This window comes from Dermacentor silvarum, chromosome 4 (genome assembly GCF_013339745.2).
Source record: "Dermacentor silvarum isolate Dsil-2018 chromosome 4, BIME_Dsil_1.4, whole genome shotgun sequence".
Classification (NCBI taxonomy): domain Eukaryota; kingdom Metazoa; phylum Arthropoda; class Arachnida; order Ixodida; family Ixodidae; genus Dermacentor; species Dermacentor silvarum.
In genome coordinates, this window is record NC_051157.2 from 70,370,591 (window position 1) to 70,387,200 (window position 16,610).

At 45.5% G+C, this 16,610-nt stretch overlaps 1 protein-coding gene across 3 annotated transcripts in view; it reads right to left on the bottom strand.

Moving 5' to 3' along the window:
* Positions 1–16,610, bottom strand: part of LOC119450199 (liprin-alpha-4-like) — an 81,624-nt gene that overhangs the window by 52,802 nt on the left and 12,212 nt on the right. For all 3 annotated transcript variants that reach the window (XM_049665703.1, XM_049665702.1, XM_037713582.2), the window contains exons 6-13: positions 14,181–14,399; positions 13,904–14,050; positions 13,325–13,435; positions 13,155–13,232; positions 7,365–7,559; positions 5,330–5,421; positions 2,061–2,337; positions 1,090–1,325 (exon numbers count right to left, since the gene is read on the bottom strand). In XM_049665703.1, coding sequence (XP_049521660.1) covers positions 1,090–1,325; positions 2,061–2,337; positions 5,330–5,421; positions 7,365–7,559; positions 13,155–13,232; positions 13,325–13,435; positions 13,904–14,050; positions 14,181–14,399 — 1,355 coding nt within the window. The remainder of the gene's footprint in view (positions 1–1,089; positions 1,326–2,060; positions 2,338–5,329; positions 5,422–7,364; positions 7,560–13,154; positions 13,233–13,324; positions 13,436–13,903; positions 14,051–14,180; positions 14,400–16,610) is intronic.

Below are 16,610 nucleotides of genomic sequence, written 5' to 3' on the forward strand. Positions count from 1 at the left end.
ACTAGACAAAGGACACGCACTTGTGCCTCACTTGGCACAGTGCAATAAACGGCCTCCAACGCGTCCTATGCCAAGACATGAAATTGTGCAAAGTGATCGTATCCCCCAAAGCGATCACTTGAGGATGCGCGCCATCATTTGCGACATGCTTTGCACTACCGCACGCACACCCCAATTATTTTTTCGCCAGTAAGCTGGCCGCCAACAGATCGCACGTCCATTGCAATGTAGCCAGTGCTCTTCAACCTCGACAGCTTTGCACGGAGTCAAACCGAAACAACTGTTTGTCGCAACGGTGGCCGCTATCGACGCGATTATGAACGGCGACTTTGCGATGCTTAAGGCACGCGGCCGACGCACGCACCGAGTCAGAAAGAAACTACCGTTCGCTGTAACAACTGCAGACGAAATCGCGGTCGCTATCTATGCGATCATGGATGGCCACTACACAGCTTTTTAGGCATGCAGCCGAATGCAGCCGACTTGCGTATCGAGTCAAAACGAAACTACTTTTTGCCGCAACCGCTGTGGAAGAAACCGCGGCAGCTTTCGACGCTATCATGGAAGGCAACCATGAAATCCTGCAGGCCAACACGTTGTTAAGGGTGGCAGTAAACGCAATAAGGCACAAATAGGAACGAAGCGTTCCGTCGTTGCTGTCATTCACGAACGATTTCCGCTGATGACTCCGCCGCTTCGTTTCGGTTGTACACTAGCGTCGTTTCTGCTCCTTTGCGTCGCACATTTCCGGCTCTTTAATGCAAAAACGTACAGCCTTCGAGAGTTATGGTTGATGTATGGTAGCCATGACTTGAAGCATAGCCTCCGAGATGTGTACTGGCCGTCCGTGGCTTCTGGCTGCCTATTCAGGAGCACCGAATAATTCGAAAATATCGAATACCTGAATTCGAATCGAAGCGAATAACAAATATAGAATTATTCGATCGAATATTCGATAATAAATACGGAATATTCGCCCATCCTAATACCAATGAGCTCTCTGTATTCACACAAAGCACAAGTGGAAAGGAGTATGAATTTGTATAGAAGAGCCCCTGGACACCAGCCCCATGGAAAGGCGCACCGCACCGTATTTCATTGTTGATGGCATCCAGCTGTTCCTGCAGCATTAGCGCCAGTGCTTGGGCATCTGAGTGGTGCCCCACTGGTGACAGCAGGTGGTCCATGCTGTCCAGCAGACCCGCTCCAGCCCCATCCTCTTCGTCCTCTTCCGTGGGACTGCACTCAGGGTCGCTGACCCCTCCATCCAGGCCACTGCCACCACCGCCCGGAACCACCTTGTCCCACTCAGAGTCACCCAGGCCCTAACAGCACATGGAAAATACATTCACTGCTTGCCAGCCCACTGAATGTTCAGAGATATGAAAATCACAAAGCACTTACGCTCAAACATTTCCTCTAAGCCAACGGGTTGCATTATAGATATATCAGAATTTGGGCTTGTTGGCTGATCATCTTGAATTTCGAACAGACAGTAAAAGACAAAGACAAAAGGACTGTCAATGCTGCATGTGTCCTTTTCTTTTGTTCTTGTCTTTTGTTGCACTGTTCAAAGTTCAACATATTAAAGACTCTACAGCACTTTTCAATTCACCAACTACACATCAGGCAGTACAATGTAGCATGAATTTAGATGAAAGACGGTTGGCAAACTGAGAACAGAAGTGCCAACCCTTATCTATGCACCCGTTCTCTGCCTGTGTGTTCCCCATCTGCCAACTACATCACAGCTCACTAGCCTACATAAAACCCCTCCCACACTTATCAAGATCTTCTATGCAGTTTCACTGCTTTTCATCTATCATTTAACGTGAGCAAGGAGCCAGTTGGCCTCAAAATGAAAAGTCCAATAAACCCCAGTAGTTGGCTGGAGACATCATTAACATTATTATAGACACCAGCAACCTTTACGCATTTTTTATGCCTTACCAAGCATCTGCTCTCGGAGAAAATGGCCCACATGCTGTTGGACAACCATATTTTACTGAAGCGGCTTGACTTAATGCTGTTCTTCAGTGGTTCTTAGTGGGTTAACCCACCTTGCCAGGGTCTTCGTCAAGGGATCGACGTCGAACTCGCGGCAGGGTGCGATGCTGGGTGCTCGGTGTGGTGGGTGGGCCCGAGCTGATGTCCAGGCCTCCCCCGCCAACAGACAAGGTGGAACGGAAAGCGTCCACTGACGAAACCACCCCCGAAGTTGCCTCCGAGGTGGACGGTGGTGCCAGACCCACCATTGACGGTGGTGACAGCACGCTGCTTCCTCCTCGTTGCGGAGAAAGGGGCGAGTGATGTGCAAGGCTCCGTGCTGAAGTCACCCTGCAAGACAAAGGGAAGGTAGTCAACATAGGGGTTCTATGTGGAGGATCCTCCCAATGCAAGCTTTATGCAGAACAGTATTGACAATCAGCCTGAGCAATAGATAAAATGTGATTCAGTCTGTCTTTGCAACCTCTGGCATTGCCCTTGCTATTGTATGAATAAAATTTAACTACATACATGAGTGTGTGTATTTTCATGCACAAAATGGTAGCCATAGCAGTGATACTTAGTTCTTGCACAAGCATCATAACTAAATAGCAGAACCCTGCTGTTACATTTTTCAAGGGACCGCGAAAGAAAATTTAACAGCCGGAAAAATGTAACTGTGAGGAAGGCCACCAATCACCCCAGCTATGTCAGAAACAGCTCTGAATGGCTGCCAGTACAGTTTTTACACGTCTCAGCGCTCATACTGTAACCAAGGACGGTGTACGCAGTGCGTGTATAATTAAGGGACATGTACTTACTTAGCGCCGTAAGGGACATGTACTGTACATGTACATGTACTTACTTAGTAAGGGACATGTACTGCGTACTTAGCGCCGGAGCGGTTTCTCGCGCGCACTGTATCTTGAAAGCGATCTCCAGACAGCTCTGACCTTTTGTATGCGCTGTGCTCTCGCCGCTCAGTTTCCGTTGAAGCGTTAGACCGCACGAACCTTCACTCGCTGCGGCGGCTGCACTCGTTCATGCACGCTGACACCACCCTTGTTAATTCAGTGAGTCTTTTTTTTTTTCTCTCAAGTTTCGGTTGCTATTGAACGTGTCGTGTACACTGAGCAAGTGTCTCGGAGACCCATGTCTCAGTGATCGGCGCTACTTCCTGTATTTTCGCGAGAGCTAAGCGGTGCGAAGCTCGTTTCTTGGATCTCCATGGCGAACTCCGTTGGCGGAGAACGCCAACGCGGTGACGTTCGTGTTGACTGTACACGGAGACGACGTCATTGCTGCACAAATCCAAGCAAGTCGATCCCCTCCAAGCGTAGTATGAGGCAGAGCATTATTAGAGATTTTTTTTGAAGCCACACTAATAACTTTTTTTTTTCGGCTGAACGAGTTTTCCGGACTATTTTTCAGTCCCCACGAGCTCGGAAAATCGGTTGGCGACTGTACGGAGCGCCCTAACCTAACCGCCGCACGTTGCTACTAGCCGGAAACTTCGAATTATCCGAATAGAACCGCGCGGGCCATTCAAATTATCCGGTAGAATTTGCATTGAGAATGACGGGACCGCTCAAATTCTTCAAATTAACCGAAATTTCAAATTAACCGAGTTCGAATTATCGAGGTGTTACTGTATTAGTAGACGACTATACGAACTAAGGATAGTAGTTTTATTGGCCTTATAAACTTAAAAACATTCGCTTACTAACTAAATTACCAACCACAATGTCACGTGCGCACAGGTAAACATGAACACATCTCGCGTGATGACTGCGAAAACTTGCTGGCAACACGCTGGAGTGAGGAGGCGCGGCAATAGCAGCGAGCAAATTGACCTCTGTGCCGTCTCTCGTTTCAACGCAAACTAAACGTCGAAAGCACAGCGCACACGACTCTATTGGCCCTAGTTGCACTTTGCCCACATCGCAGATCACTTTGTAGATGAGGCCTGCACCAGCGTGCACATTGTGCACGTCGCAGATCGCTTTCGATACGGCACCCGCACGGTCGCGTTGCAGCCACTGTTGTCAACAAGATGCCAACGTCTCGTCGTCTGGGGAAAATGACAATCCGTTAAACACACTGATTCCGGCGACTGCTTTGAAAGTAATTGATCCTTTTGACCTCACCAGAAAAGTTATCAGGGCCCACGACAATGACATTGCGATGGCTCTTTTAACGGACTGTGAGACTCGCGTAATGCCTTTGCTTGCCATGAAGCGTAAGAAATTCAGACTGATCAACTTCTGAAAACAGAGCTTCCGGTAAGCGCACGCTTGCCAAGCTTGCTGACTGTCATAAATATGCAGTGAAATTGTGATAATTCAAACCACTTCATTGCGACGGTGCATGCGCCGCAAAATGGTTGTTTCACGATCGGCCGGGCACGCGCGTTAGGTTAGGCGTTCGCTGCCAATGTACGAAAAATTCTAGCGGTGCAAAATGCATTCTATCGTGAAGTTGACACTTTATTGACCACCTTCGGTACCTCTCAACCTATGCCCCTACGCCATCGTGAAGATTCCTGAACGATGGTTTTGGTTTCGTTCGCGGCTTTGCAGTTTGGCGTATGTATAAACATACTAATTTCGTGTCAACGAAGTTCCGCCACAACGAAATTTTTCGCGTGTCCTGTTAATTTCGTTGTTGCAGGACTCGACTGTATGGGGAACTTCAAGCGCTTATATTTTTGTTCCTCAATCCATGCTTCCGCCATGCACGCATGCAAGGTGCATGCATCTGTGCGCAGGGTATATTGATTGGCATATCAAGTGAGCACGCTACAAGCCCTGTGTGCATAGCTTGCTCGACTCTTACCATCATACAATTTTGTTTTCAGTGACTTTATCAGCCAAGCATCTTGCTACCACTTCGTTTTGGGGTACACGTGAAAAATAGGTCAAATACATCTGGTACTGCAGCACCGAGCAGTAAACCATGTTGTAAAAGTGAGCAACGATATTGCTGCCTTGGGAATGAAACACGTTATCTACAACCCTACAATCAAGGCTTCAATCGGGCAATGGCACGAACACCAGTCACGTGATGTCACTTTGTACATCAGTGGTGGCCCTCGAGGCCAATGCACTGTGTTAACAGCAATATGGGTTCACACGTAAAGCAATATGGGTTCACACGTAAAGCAATATGGGTTCACACATAAAGAAATTGTACACATACAAGGAGCCACAAATTCTACTGTATCAATGAAATGCTTTTCACAGCAATAACAGTGCAACTGTGCAACCATTTCATCTATAAAATTTGTTTGTCAGACTTTTTCATGTAACAGCAGACAAGCAGCAATGTCTATATCACAGTTTACCTTGAAAGAGACTCAGTCCTGTAGTTCTGGACATCCCGCCGGATCATCTCCATCTCAGCCCTGACCTTGGAGAGCTCTTCAAAGATTTTTTCCTGTAATGGGATGAAGAATAAAGAAAAGGTTATATAAAAGGCATCTAAAAATGCTCGCAAACTTGCACGAAACAAAAATTCAAGAACTTTTTGACTTGGAAGCAATTTACAAGTGCAGCAAGAAATTAGGTGCTTAGCTGCACTGTGTTTTACGATAACAAGAGCATACACCCTATTTTTTCGAAACAGCATTGAGCAGTTAGATCAAAGCCGTGCTGCACTAGTTTGAGCTAATCAATGTGGCCTTTATGAACGTACCTTTCAGCGAAACCCACATGAAATCTCTCTGCACAACAAGACAGTACTGCTGGCTAAAAGGTGGTAATGGGGCAAGAGGATTTATTTCTGGGCAGCATGCACAGCCAGCCTATATGTAGTGTTTCTAGCAGCGCAAAAAATTATTATTCCATTTCTGCTTGACATGTTTTTCAGCTTAATTAAAATTTTAATAACACTGCTTTTATCCAATGTTATGGTAAGCTATAATACAGGGTAAGCTGTTGACTACAGCTTCTAAAGCCATTGCCACAAAGCTGTCAGAAACAAAATTTCTCCTAGAAACCCTACACTGCATCCCCACTAAAGTAGTGCGTAAAAATGCTTTGTATTGTGAATAAAAATATTAATAAGCAACTAAATTTGTTAAAGAAACACTAAAGTGTAACACTGCATTAGTTTTGTCTGGTGACATGCTTTTTCATGATTCAATCTACATTTACCGTACTTACACACGTATTGAATGCGCCCCCTACTTTTCCAACCAAAAAGTGTCTTCGTTCTTTTCTTTGCATAATGATCACCACCTGAACTGGCTGTTATGAAAGCATTTTCGCATGTTTGGGATGTTAACCTTGGGTTGAGTCTTTGGTTCGTTTCAGATTGCAATTTGCAATGTAACCCTAGTTTAACAATAAACTATCAATTAGTTCAGAGCAGACAATGTCCATATCTCATTATGTTGCAACAGGCTAGAGCAGGAACTTCAAGCCCATCTCATTTTTGCGCCTTTTCTGGCTTAACAAGGCACTCACAGCAAGACTGACCTTTCTGGTATTTCAGAAGTGTAATTTACCAATCCAGCCTAATTCAGCATACCCCTTTGGTGGCTTTAACATTCCTCTTGGAGGTCGCCTAATGGTACCTAACACGGCATGCTTGCTTCAGCTATTGTCTCACGTTACTGCAATCAGTTCCTTGAAACAGTGTCACTTTTTCTGTTGAGTTCATGTACGAAGTGGAGTTTCCAGTGAATGACAGCCCTCTTCACTTGGCTCTACGGGCTAAATTCAGGCTGTCTGGCGCGTAACAGCCAATGTTCTCAGAAATAAAAAGGCTTCCTCCCCGCTGCCCCAGAATATTTCATACAATGCATAGTTTCCCGAAGGAACATCTAGCCTTAATGAAAGTATGTATCCATGCAGAAAAGTGGCGTTTATTTTTCAGCATCATCAAAATGTGCTTGCCACAGCTGGGATTCAAACGCGCACCTGTGATGAAAAATATGCGGAGCAGGGCTTCTGTAAAAAAAAAATCTTATATTTACAACCCAAAGCTTACGAATGCACTGCAATGTCTGCAATGGCAAGTCTAAACTGCAGTCTTCAGTTTCAGGTTACGTGCCAAGGCATCACAGAAATTACGACTTTTTGCAGAAGCCCTGATCAGGTTACTTTTAATCGCGCATGCACACCTCCAATATCAGCAGCAAGAGGCCCTAGTTGCCAGTGACCCAAAGCAAACCTGCGCAATACTGGCAGGTATGTGTTATCAGAGCAAGCGGCCCACCTGCGCTGATAAAACAAAAAGTCTAAACTCACAGCAGAACACCTCTCAAAAACAAGGGGCAGAAGTAGCTGTCAGCAGCCACAACCTGAGATTTATACTCAATAACAAAGCCTGCAGAAGTCATGAGCAGCAAGAAGGCACAAGAGCCAAAGCCAGACCTTCTCTCCCTGGGTCTCGTCAAGGACTTTGCGTGTGCGCTCCAGTTCCTGTGACAGCATGTTCTTCTCATCCAAAGCATGCATGCGCTCCTTGAGGTGCATCTGCAGCCGATCGTTACTCTCTGCCAGAAGCTTGTCCACTGTTGCAGACAGCTTCTGGTTGTGGTCATCATTCATCTTTTCCCGCTGTCGAGCCTGGAAGTGCATACCAAAGCAGGAGTAACGTTAGGTGCAAAAAAGTGACAGCCAAATACCTGTGCAACTTACTTATATTACTTGCTAAGCTGTACTGCTTACAAGTGTGTGGGGACATTCCTTTAAATATTATGATGGCTTCAGTTAAATCTAGTGTAATGAATCACAAATTCAGTGAACCCTAAAACGATGTGCTGTCTTTGTGTTTCTGGGCATAACGAATGCAACCAACAAAATTAAAGCAATGACCACAATCAGTTCTGTAGAGAGAAAGTATACACACAATCTCTGTCAACACAACACAGGAGTTAGGATGCCCTTATTGTTGAGAACAAATATTTCAATGAGAAAGTTTGGTGCAACAAAGGAATGCTGTGCTTCAATTTATCAGCAAGGAATCCATTATCCTCCTGGAAAGCATCAGCATTCATTGGTAGAAGCATTAATAAGTTAACAAGAATGAATGAGATGATTTGACATGCTTTCTTTTTTATTGAAACAAATATGCTCGAACCTCGTTATAATGAAGTTGAAGGGGGAGCAGAAATTACTTTGTTATATCCGTTACTTCCTTACATCCATTATTGCTATTTACTGCAATGTATGCCCAATGGGGTGCCCAATTGTAAACATGGAAATATGTATGTGGCTTTGCAACCCGTGGAGCCGTTACACGGCCATGCCTGCAATGAAATCTGAATAAAACAACAAAGTAATCTCTGGCATATGCAAGATACGACTTCTTAGTACCTGACACGACAGCCTTTATAGAGCTGCATTCTGTTCCATTGTGATGGCTTTTCGCATCCGCTTTCCAATTGGCTCGACGCGGTCGAGCAGCATGTCCCACACAACACAGCGCGCCGCTGTATGATTCTTCTACTTTCTGGGGTTTTACGTGCCAGAACCAGTTCTGATTATGAGGCACGCTGTAGTGAAGGGCTCCAGATTAATTTTGACCACCTGGGGTTCTTTAACGTGCACTACAACGCAAGCACATGGGCGTTTTCGCATTGCGCCTTTATCGAAATGCGGCCGCGGCAGCTGGGATTTGATCCTGCGATCTCGTGCTCAGCAGTGAAACGCCTTAGCTGACTGAGCCACCACGGCGGGTGCCACTGTGTGATCAAGGAGGCAAGCGAACTTTGCTGTGCCGGCGTGGCTACGCAGGTGCGTGGTGCGCAGCTACGCGCAGCAGTGAGAAAGACCTGTGTTTCTCAATGGCATACAGTCTAACCTCGATATAACGAACCTTGATTAAACAAAATTCGCGATGTAACAAACTATTTTCATTTCCCGATCTTAGTTGCATTGAAAACCTTGCATTTCTTTCGCAATTTAACGAAGTAATTTCGTGACACGGTTTCGATTTAACGAAGTTTTCGGCCATTTGCACTTTTGGCACGCACTTAGAACCTGTATGCTAGTAAATCTAGCAAAAAAACTATAAGAATGTTGGCCGAGGCAAAGGTTATTTCAAACATCCTTCTGCATGAAAGCTTGAGCGGCAAAACCGCCGTCAAAGCTCACATGCCGGTACACGGGAGGCAGGAAACACTGCTGCGCCATTTGTTGCGTTGGCAAACAACTTGCGGAGACAGCTGGGCGTGCGGCTCTTTGCAGCGCTTGGAGAAACACGAGATCTGACAATTCCTTCTGCGTAAGAGGGACGGGGAGGGAGTGAACGAGCAGTAACGTGATCAAGCATGTGCTGGGAGAGGGAGGAGGGGCAGGAGCATGCACCTATTTAACACCTCCTAGCTAGCAGGCCTATGCACTGCTTTATGACGTCATGCTACTTCAACCGAAATTTTCATTGCCAAGCCCGGGGCGACAAAAGTGACGGTTTACTCAGGAGCGTCCCCATTAGATTCTATGGCAGTCAGGCAAGGTGGCATGACGTCACGAACCGAAGTGCACCGGCCTATCAGCCTTCTCCTCCTCACGTGCGTCTGTATGCGGGCCACGTGCCGTATCATGGAGGTAATCTCTCTGCGGCAAGTGCAAAGGCCAAACCGCGCGCATTTTCTCGTTCCCGCGCGTCTAGTGTTGACGGTCGCATAATCTCAAGTTTCAGAGACACTCTGCGAAGCGCTCACATGCTTTGTGACTAGAGTTTGTGGTCATTGAGTGAGATCTGTTAATGTTTGCCTGAGTGCGCGTGACACCTATAAAACTACGAACCTTACTTCGTGTGGTTGTCTCTTTGCCATTGCCATCAATGCTCTGCCTTTCTGACAAAACTGTGACTTTTTTCATTGCTCAGGAAGAATATTCGTATCTTATTACCCTTTCTTTTTTAATTTGTGGGCGCAGCTGTGGGCACTAAGCCTGGCCAGGCGTCCAACATTTACGACGCCGCGCAATGCACCGCATGCAAATCTCCCATGCCGTGAGCCATGTCGATGCATTCCGATGATCTGCACCATACGCGCTGGCGCTATTATGGCCCGACCTTCTAGCAATTCCTTTGTAAGTGCTTGCTACCAAGATACTATCCACAAGGAATTCTCTTAGAATTCGTGAAGTTGTTTCTCATGCTGAAACTTTAAAACCTCAAATTAATGAAATTCGTGATTAACGAAGTTTTTCACAGCAAGTACAACTTCGTTATATCGAGGTTCGACTGTATATGACACAGGAATGCGGGGGTTTGTAACTGCCACGGCAAACAAGTGCCGAACCCAGCGGAAAGTGATGTACTCGGCCACAATGGTTGGGTATTTTTTTTGTTTCGGAAACGAATGTAGTTTGTTATATCCATTGGCAAGAGAATTTCACTTCGTTAAACAAGGTTTGAAATACATGGATCTCTATGGGGATTTCAGGAGAAATTTCATTTACTTCGTTATATCCATTATTTCGTTATATCCTGTTTCGTTATAACGAGGTTCGAGATTAATACAGTCACAGGTGAACCAATTAACACTACGAATCTACTGGAGCAACAACAAAGGTCATCTGAAGCTATGTGCATAACCTAAAGCATTCGAAAATTGAATGGAATGACAAAAGCACTAAAAATATCACAATATTTGAACACACGCAGTCAATCACAAATATAACACGGGGGCTGGCTTTTGCAAGTCTCAAAAATCAAAGAACACCCTATCGCAATACGATCACATCTGACGCAGCCTGTGGCAACAGGAGTCAAGGAATCAGCTAAAAATATAAAGAACACATGCTCAAGTACTAGTTGCAAAATGAATGCATGAAAGCCATTGATTCTCTTTATTGCCTCTTCTATGTTCCTCCTCAATGACTGTGATCACTGCAAGCTAAAAAAAATAAAACATTTTAGGGCTTTACGTGCCAAAATCACAGTATGATAGTGGGGGACTCGGATCAATTTTGACCACCTGGGGTTCTTTAACATGCACCCAATGCAGGGTACACGGGTGTTTTTGAATTTCACCCCCATCGAAATGCGGCCACCATGATCAGTGTAACTTAAGAAGGAGATAATCATTGTTTCTCAGCTGCACCTTGCCTCACTGCAGCATCACACTAGTACACTTCATAGCATCGGTGTTGTGGGCAAATGCACAATATTGCATAGGGTTGGCTTGACCTCCGAGCGAAACTCTTTCTTTTAAGAAACGCACTGACCTAAAAGCACTAAACAAAGATACAAGATGGTAATACAAGTTGACAGGACAAAGTGCGCTTGTGCCAACTTGTGTTTCAGTCTCGTCTCTTCGTGTAGCGTTCTTTGTGCAGAATTTTCTAAAAGAAATCAAAATGAACCAACTAGCCCCATTTATTGCTCTGTTGACACTAAAATGCTTGCTTGGAGAGCCCACTGCATTAAAAAGAAAAAAAGATTTTCCTAGCCTGGTTCCCAGTATAATGCACACTTTTACACCGAAAATGATTCATTGAAAGCTTTAAAAATAGAAATGCATCCTATGCATTGTGCCAGATGTAATGAATACCACTACAGTGAAACCCCGTAATTACTAACCTGGTGGGAATGCGGCATAACAACGTACTAAACAATAGTACACACTAACCACTTAGTACAAGTCTGCGTCTCCTGACATACACCGCTGCCACCAACAAAGAAATAAATATGATGCTGCAGTGAACGTTGGCCAAAATATACACACAAGGTTTTCTAATCTTTTTTTCCCCAAAGCGCTGAAAAAATTCCAGCTCTCTCACAAGACCATGCGATAGCACAAAGGTGATACAGCACAGTGACAAAGGAACATTCCGAAACTTTGACAGAGAACACAGTGGCAGACATGGCAGCTGTGTGGATGACTTGTCTGGCTTTCCCTGACGCACAGGTCTGCGTTTGTGCTGTGATCTGACAGCAAAACAGGTGCTTGAAACACAGTACCTGATTCTGCATGGTGAAGATCGTTCTGTGGGATTTTTGTACAGCGCATCATCTACTAAGCATATGCCAACATTGCGCCGGGACACTTGCTTGGGGGGTATTCTCGGGAGATCACTTTCGGATATAGTTTCCCTATCTAGATTTCGCATGATAAATTTTGCATCATTCAGCACCAGGACTTATCTGCGTATACAGACAACAGTGTTTCTGGCGCTGTGGCAAGTTCGGCATCTACACGCAGTGCCAAGAGCGCTGTCAGCTGTATACTAATCAGCACGCCCAGTGCCGAGTTATGGGAAATCTCGTGAAAGTGAAACTATCTCCAAATGTGATCGTCGGAGAATGCCACCCCTGTACCGTACCGTATGCATGCATGTTTGCTGGCAGACTTATGGCAGACCTGCACCCAGGTTTTGTGTAAGGGTCATCTGTACAGTGATGTTTCTTCGTGCGTGTGCTGTTACTGGGCATTGCACGGGTACAGCATGTTTCTTGTTGAGCTAACATGCCAACGGCGGGCTGCTTTTGTTTCTGAAAGCAATGTGCACTTGAAGCAGTTGTGCTCAAAGAGGCGACAGAGAATGACAGCGCTTTTGGGTCGCCTATTAAATGCATGCAGTAGGCTTACAACGGTGCCAGGCACTATGCCACACATGCTGCCGAGCACATAGTTGAAGATGCGTATCGCAATAAGGTTGGCGACGATAAGTCATACTGGTGCGCTTGTCTGTGGTTATATTGTTTGTTGAGGTTGCCACCCAACCTCCATGCATTTCCCATGCTTATCCATATAGGCATCGCCGCACTCACGCTGAAGCAGGAATCATTTGCCAATCGGGCTCTTTACTTTTCTAAAGGCAAAAGATCTGCGGCACAGCGTGGCTTTGGCCAAATCGCTATTTGAGGTGGCACAGTTAACCTTTACACAACAAAAAGTGATCGTGGTAAGCATTAACTGGTAGTCATACGACGAGCCCCTATTGCTTAAGCGGCCAGCCAATTGAGCTCCCAACCTCAACTTTGCTGCCAGACACCAGCACTGCCCCTAGTGGAGAGCCGCGTTGCTATATGTCAGTGTGCGTGCAAAAAAACCAGCAGTCTCCGTAGTGCCATCAGGCCCAGGTTGGCAAGTCTATACAATATAGCCTCTATGGAGACTGGGCCAGGAATGCATTGTAATTATGCTTTAACCGTTAGTATGTTTTAAGCAGGTATGGATTAACAAGGTTTTACTGTATCACACTTACCCGCATCAGCTCCCCGGCTTTCTCTTCGAGCTGCTGCTCCAGTCGACTGACTGTGTCCTCCATGGAACCATGCTTGTCCTATTGTGGAATTGCAAACCGAACAAGACAGCTCTCAAACAAACGCAACTGCGGGTCACATCAAATGTTGTCTCAGAGTGCAAGATGCTTACATGAGCAATAATTGAAGAAACATCCACGTCCGTCTCCTTTTTGGCAAACTGTGCAAGTTTTTGTTCAGCCAATTCCAGGCGTTCTTGGAGAGCTTTAATTTTTTCTTCACTCTAAAGAAAGAGAAGAAGCAGACAGAATAATTACCATGTTAGAGGCGTTGTTCTACACACTTCACTATTTACAGCACTCACTAAATGCGCAAAAGTTGGAGCCTTCCTCTGCAAAACATATATATATATATATATAAACACCAGTGCCCCCCTCAGTGATGTATTCTGTATAACCCTTGCATAAGAGAAACATGCTTTTGTTCAGATGCTAAGTAAACCAGACAATTCATTTCCATGTATATAAGCATTGAAGCAAGTCAACAACAACATCCTTTTTCTTTTTTTCTTTTTGCAATGAAGCACCACTCTAGTAGAAGAAACACACCATAGCTAATTCCTTTCAACACCAACAAAGGGTAGCTTGTCCTTGCTGTAATTGGAAGCCTTGTCAGGCATGAAGAAAGGGGATATGTTTAAGAAACTTCTCCTGGGAAATCTTAAAGGCAGCCAGCAAAAATAGGCACTAACCAATTTCAGCTGTGCTTCCTTGTTAGCAAGTTCTTGCTCCAGCTTCTCATTGAGGTCATGCAGCGAGACTGATTCACGTTGGGCATTGAGGCAACGCTTTTCCAACGTTGATATCCTCTCTTCTTGGTCTTCCTTCTGTGCGTTGTTCTGCAATATAGACAAGTTGACGAGCACCAGATTACGCCGCGATACATGAGCCCAACACCTCTATAGTATATAATAACAAGATGTCTGTGAGACTGAAAAAAAGAACAATGCAAAGATGACAGCCACGTGCCTCCTTAAGGTCCCTTGCAAGTCGGGCGTTCTCCTCCTTCATCCGAGTGACCTCCTTCTGTGCCTGGGCCAGAGCTTCTTCTAGCTCACGCACTCGTGGCAGCAGCTCGTTGAGCCGGCTGCGCGCCACTGCAAGCTCTGCTGCCTGCTTCTCCACAAGTTCCTGCAGCTCCACCAGTTTGCACGCTTCTTCCACAGCGTCCGCAGTACCATTAGACACCTACGTACAAAGTGAGCGGCTTCATGAAGCTGAGTGCATTTGAGGCATGCAGGAGGTTTGAGGGACGGCCATGAATTCATTGCCGTCCTGAACAATATGTCTAGCTAATCGAAATATATATGTTGACACACTAAGCACTGGCTTGCAGAGAACAAACACGGGCTACAAACTTTGAAGCATGATAATGGTGGCTCGAACTTGTGCTAGCATCTGTGCTATTTGACTGGTTACAAGGCCAAGTGCTTTCAGGTCAAATATTATAATTCTGTCATATTATGGTCCCCATGCCTCATTTCATTTCTCAATAAGCTATATCGTTTCTGCTTTTGTCTACAAGTCATATGAACAAAACCAGTTCTACAGTAATTTCTGGGAAACAAGGACCACTGGATATGTGCAATGGGCAACATTCTCAGTCAGATCAACATTCGAATTGCTTTCCACCTGCTGTTCCATTAACAGCTTACTTTTCTTTATGGTTCATTATTCTAAACTGTAATGAGTCATCTGAATGCATGATGCACAACCCTGTGAGGGTTGATTTTTTTTCGCCAAATGTGACCCTTCAGGGTCGAATTTTTTTTCTTACAGATTTAAAATCTTCGAACTGACCTATTTCGAAAAAAATTGACCGCAATTTTTTTAGAGTAACCATAAAGTGGCAAAAAATATTTTCCGTAGGAGAACATGCATTGCTTATTCATGAATACAGACGGGCTTCATAAATACTTATAATAAAGATAAGAAAGTACATACACTAAAATAGATACATTATGATTCGGCACTTGAGTAGTAGTCCACATTAGAGGAATCGCCGCTCGACTCACTTTCAGCAGAGCAACTAGCACACACGCCCATAATGTAATCGAACCACGTATGTGAGCGCACACAAAAAACTCTAGGGTTGTGCACCCATCAGAAAAACCAAACGAGTCAAATTTGGAGCAATACTTCCTTCCATGGCCTACGAGGGGCAATCAGTTTAACGGACCGAGTCTCGAGAAAAGAAATGCAGGCATATGGCGGCATCGCTTGTATATGGCAGCATCGTTTGTACATATACCAGCGCCCGCCTGTGAACAGATGTAATTGCACCCCTGTGAGCAACAGATGGGCAAGCATCTAGCGGTGACGCTATGAGAGATTAGAAACCAGATAGACGTCAGTTTTTAGCAGCACAGCCCGGGAGACAAAACCTAAACTTAATGCTGCGCACCCTCACACGCACCGATATGCGAGCGGTCACTGAAATGCCAGCGTAAAAAAGTCATGGAATGAAAACCAAGAGCCTAAGAAGCAAATGAAAAATTACTTGTGTCCACACAGGGTGGCAGCACTTGCTGGGCAACAAATAGCGGAAAAATTGGCGTTTTTCAAACATACAGATGGTGCCGTAAATATACAGCATCGACCATTTGGGACTTGTTTCGCAGCGCCGTATACAGTGGAATCTCGATGATACGAATCTAACGGGGTCACGAAAAACGTTCGTATTAGCCGAAATTCGTATCATCGAAACACAATTAAAACTAGCTAAATTGAGGGGGGACGTGGGGATCAGATCACGAAAATCGCGAGAAAAATCTATTTTTGAAAACCACGCGTTTGGGTATCTGCAACGCCTAATCTACGCTGCATCGAAATGGTTTGGCTGAAAACGCACTGAAAGTGCCCGAAAAAGTTTAATTCGTCAGTGCGCAGGGCGAGAAAACAGCTTTAAATCGCGCAAAATCACCGCAGTTCACGGAGCCATATCTCGTGTTTCCCGCCACCGAGCGCCGCCATCTTGGTATCGTTCGAAAGCTCAAAGTTTCGCCGTTCCGCTTCTCAATTCGTCCGTCGTCGCCATTTTGTAAAAAACGCACAAACACCAAAGAAGCGCGGGTCTGCGATAGGTAGTCACACGGGCCCTCTGATAAAAGCGGGCCTCCGATTGGCTGCCATGCTGAAAGGCGTCTCTCCATTGGTTGCTGCTGTGGCAGGGGCAAGATGGCAACCACAGTTGTCTGCTTCGTAAACCCCGCCAGCGTCTTCACTTGACGCACAGAATTCGGATTACTGAGAACTCCCAGGTTAGTGATGGATCGTCGCTCGTTGGCGAATAAACTTTAGACGAAGCACGCCTTCGGAATACGGAAGCGCTCCTACGGCAAGAAAAATATGGCGATTAGCGGGAGAAGCGGAGGAGCACCTGACTGAACGAGCGCAACC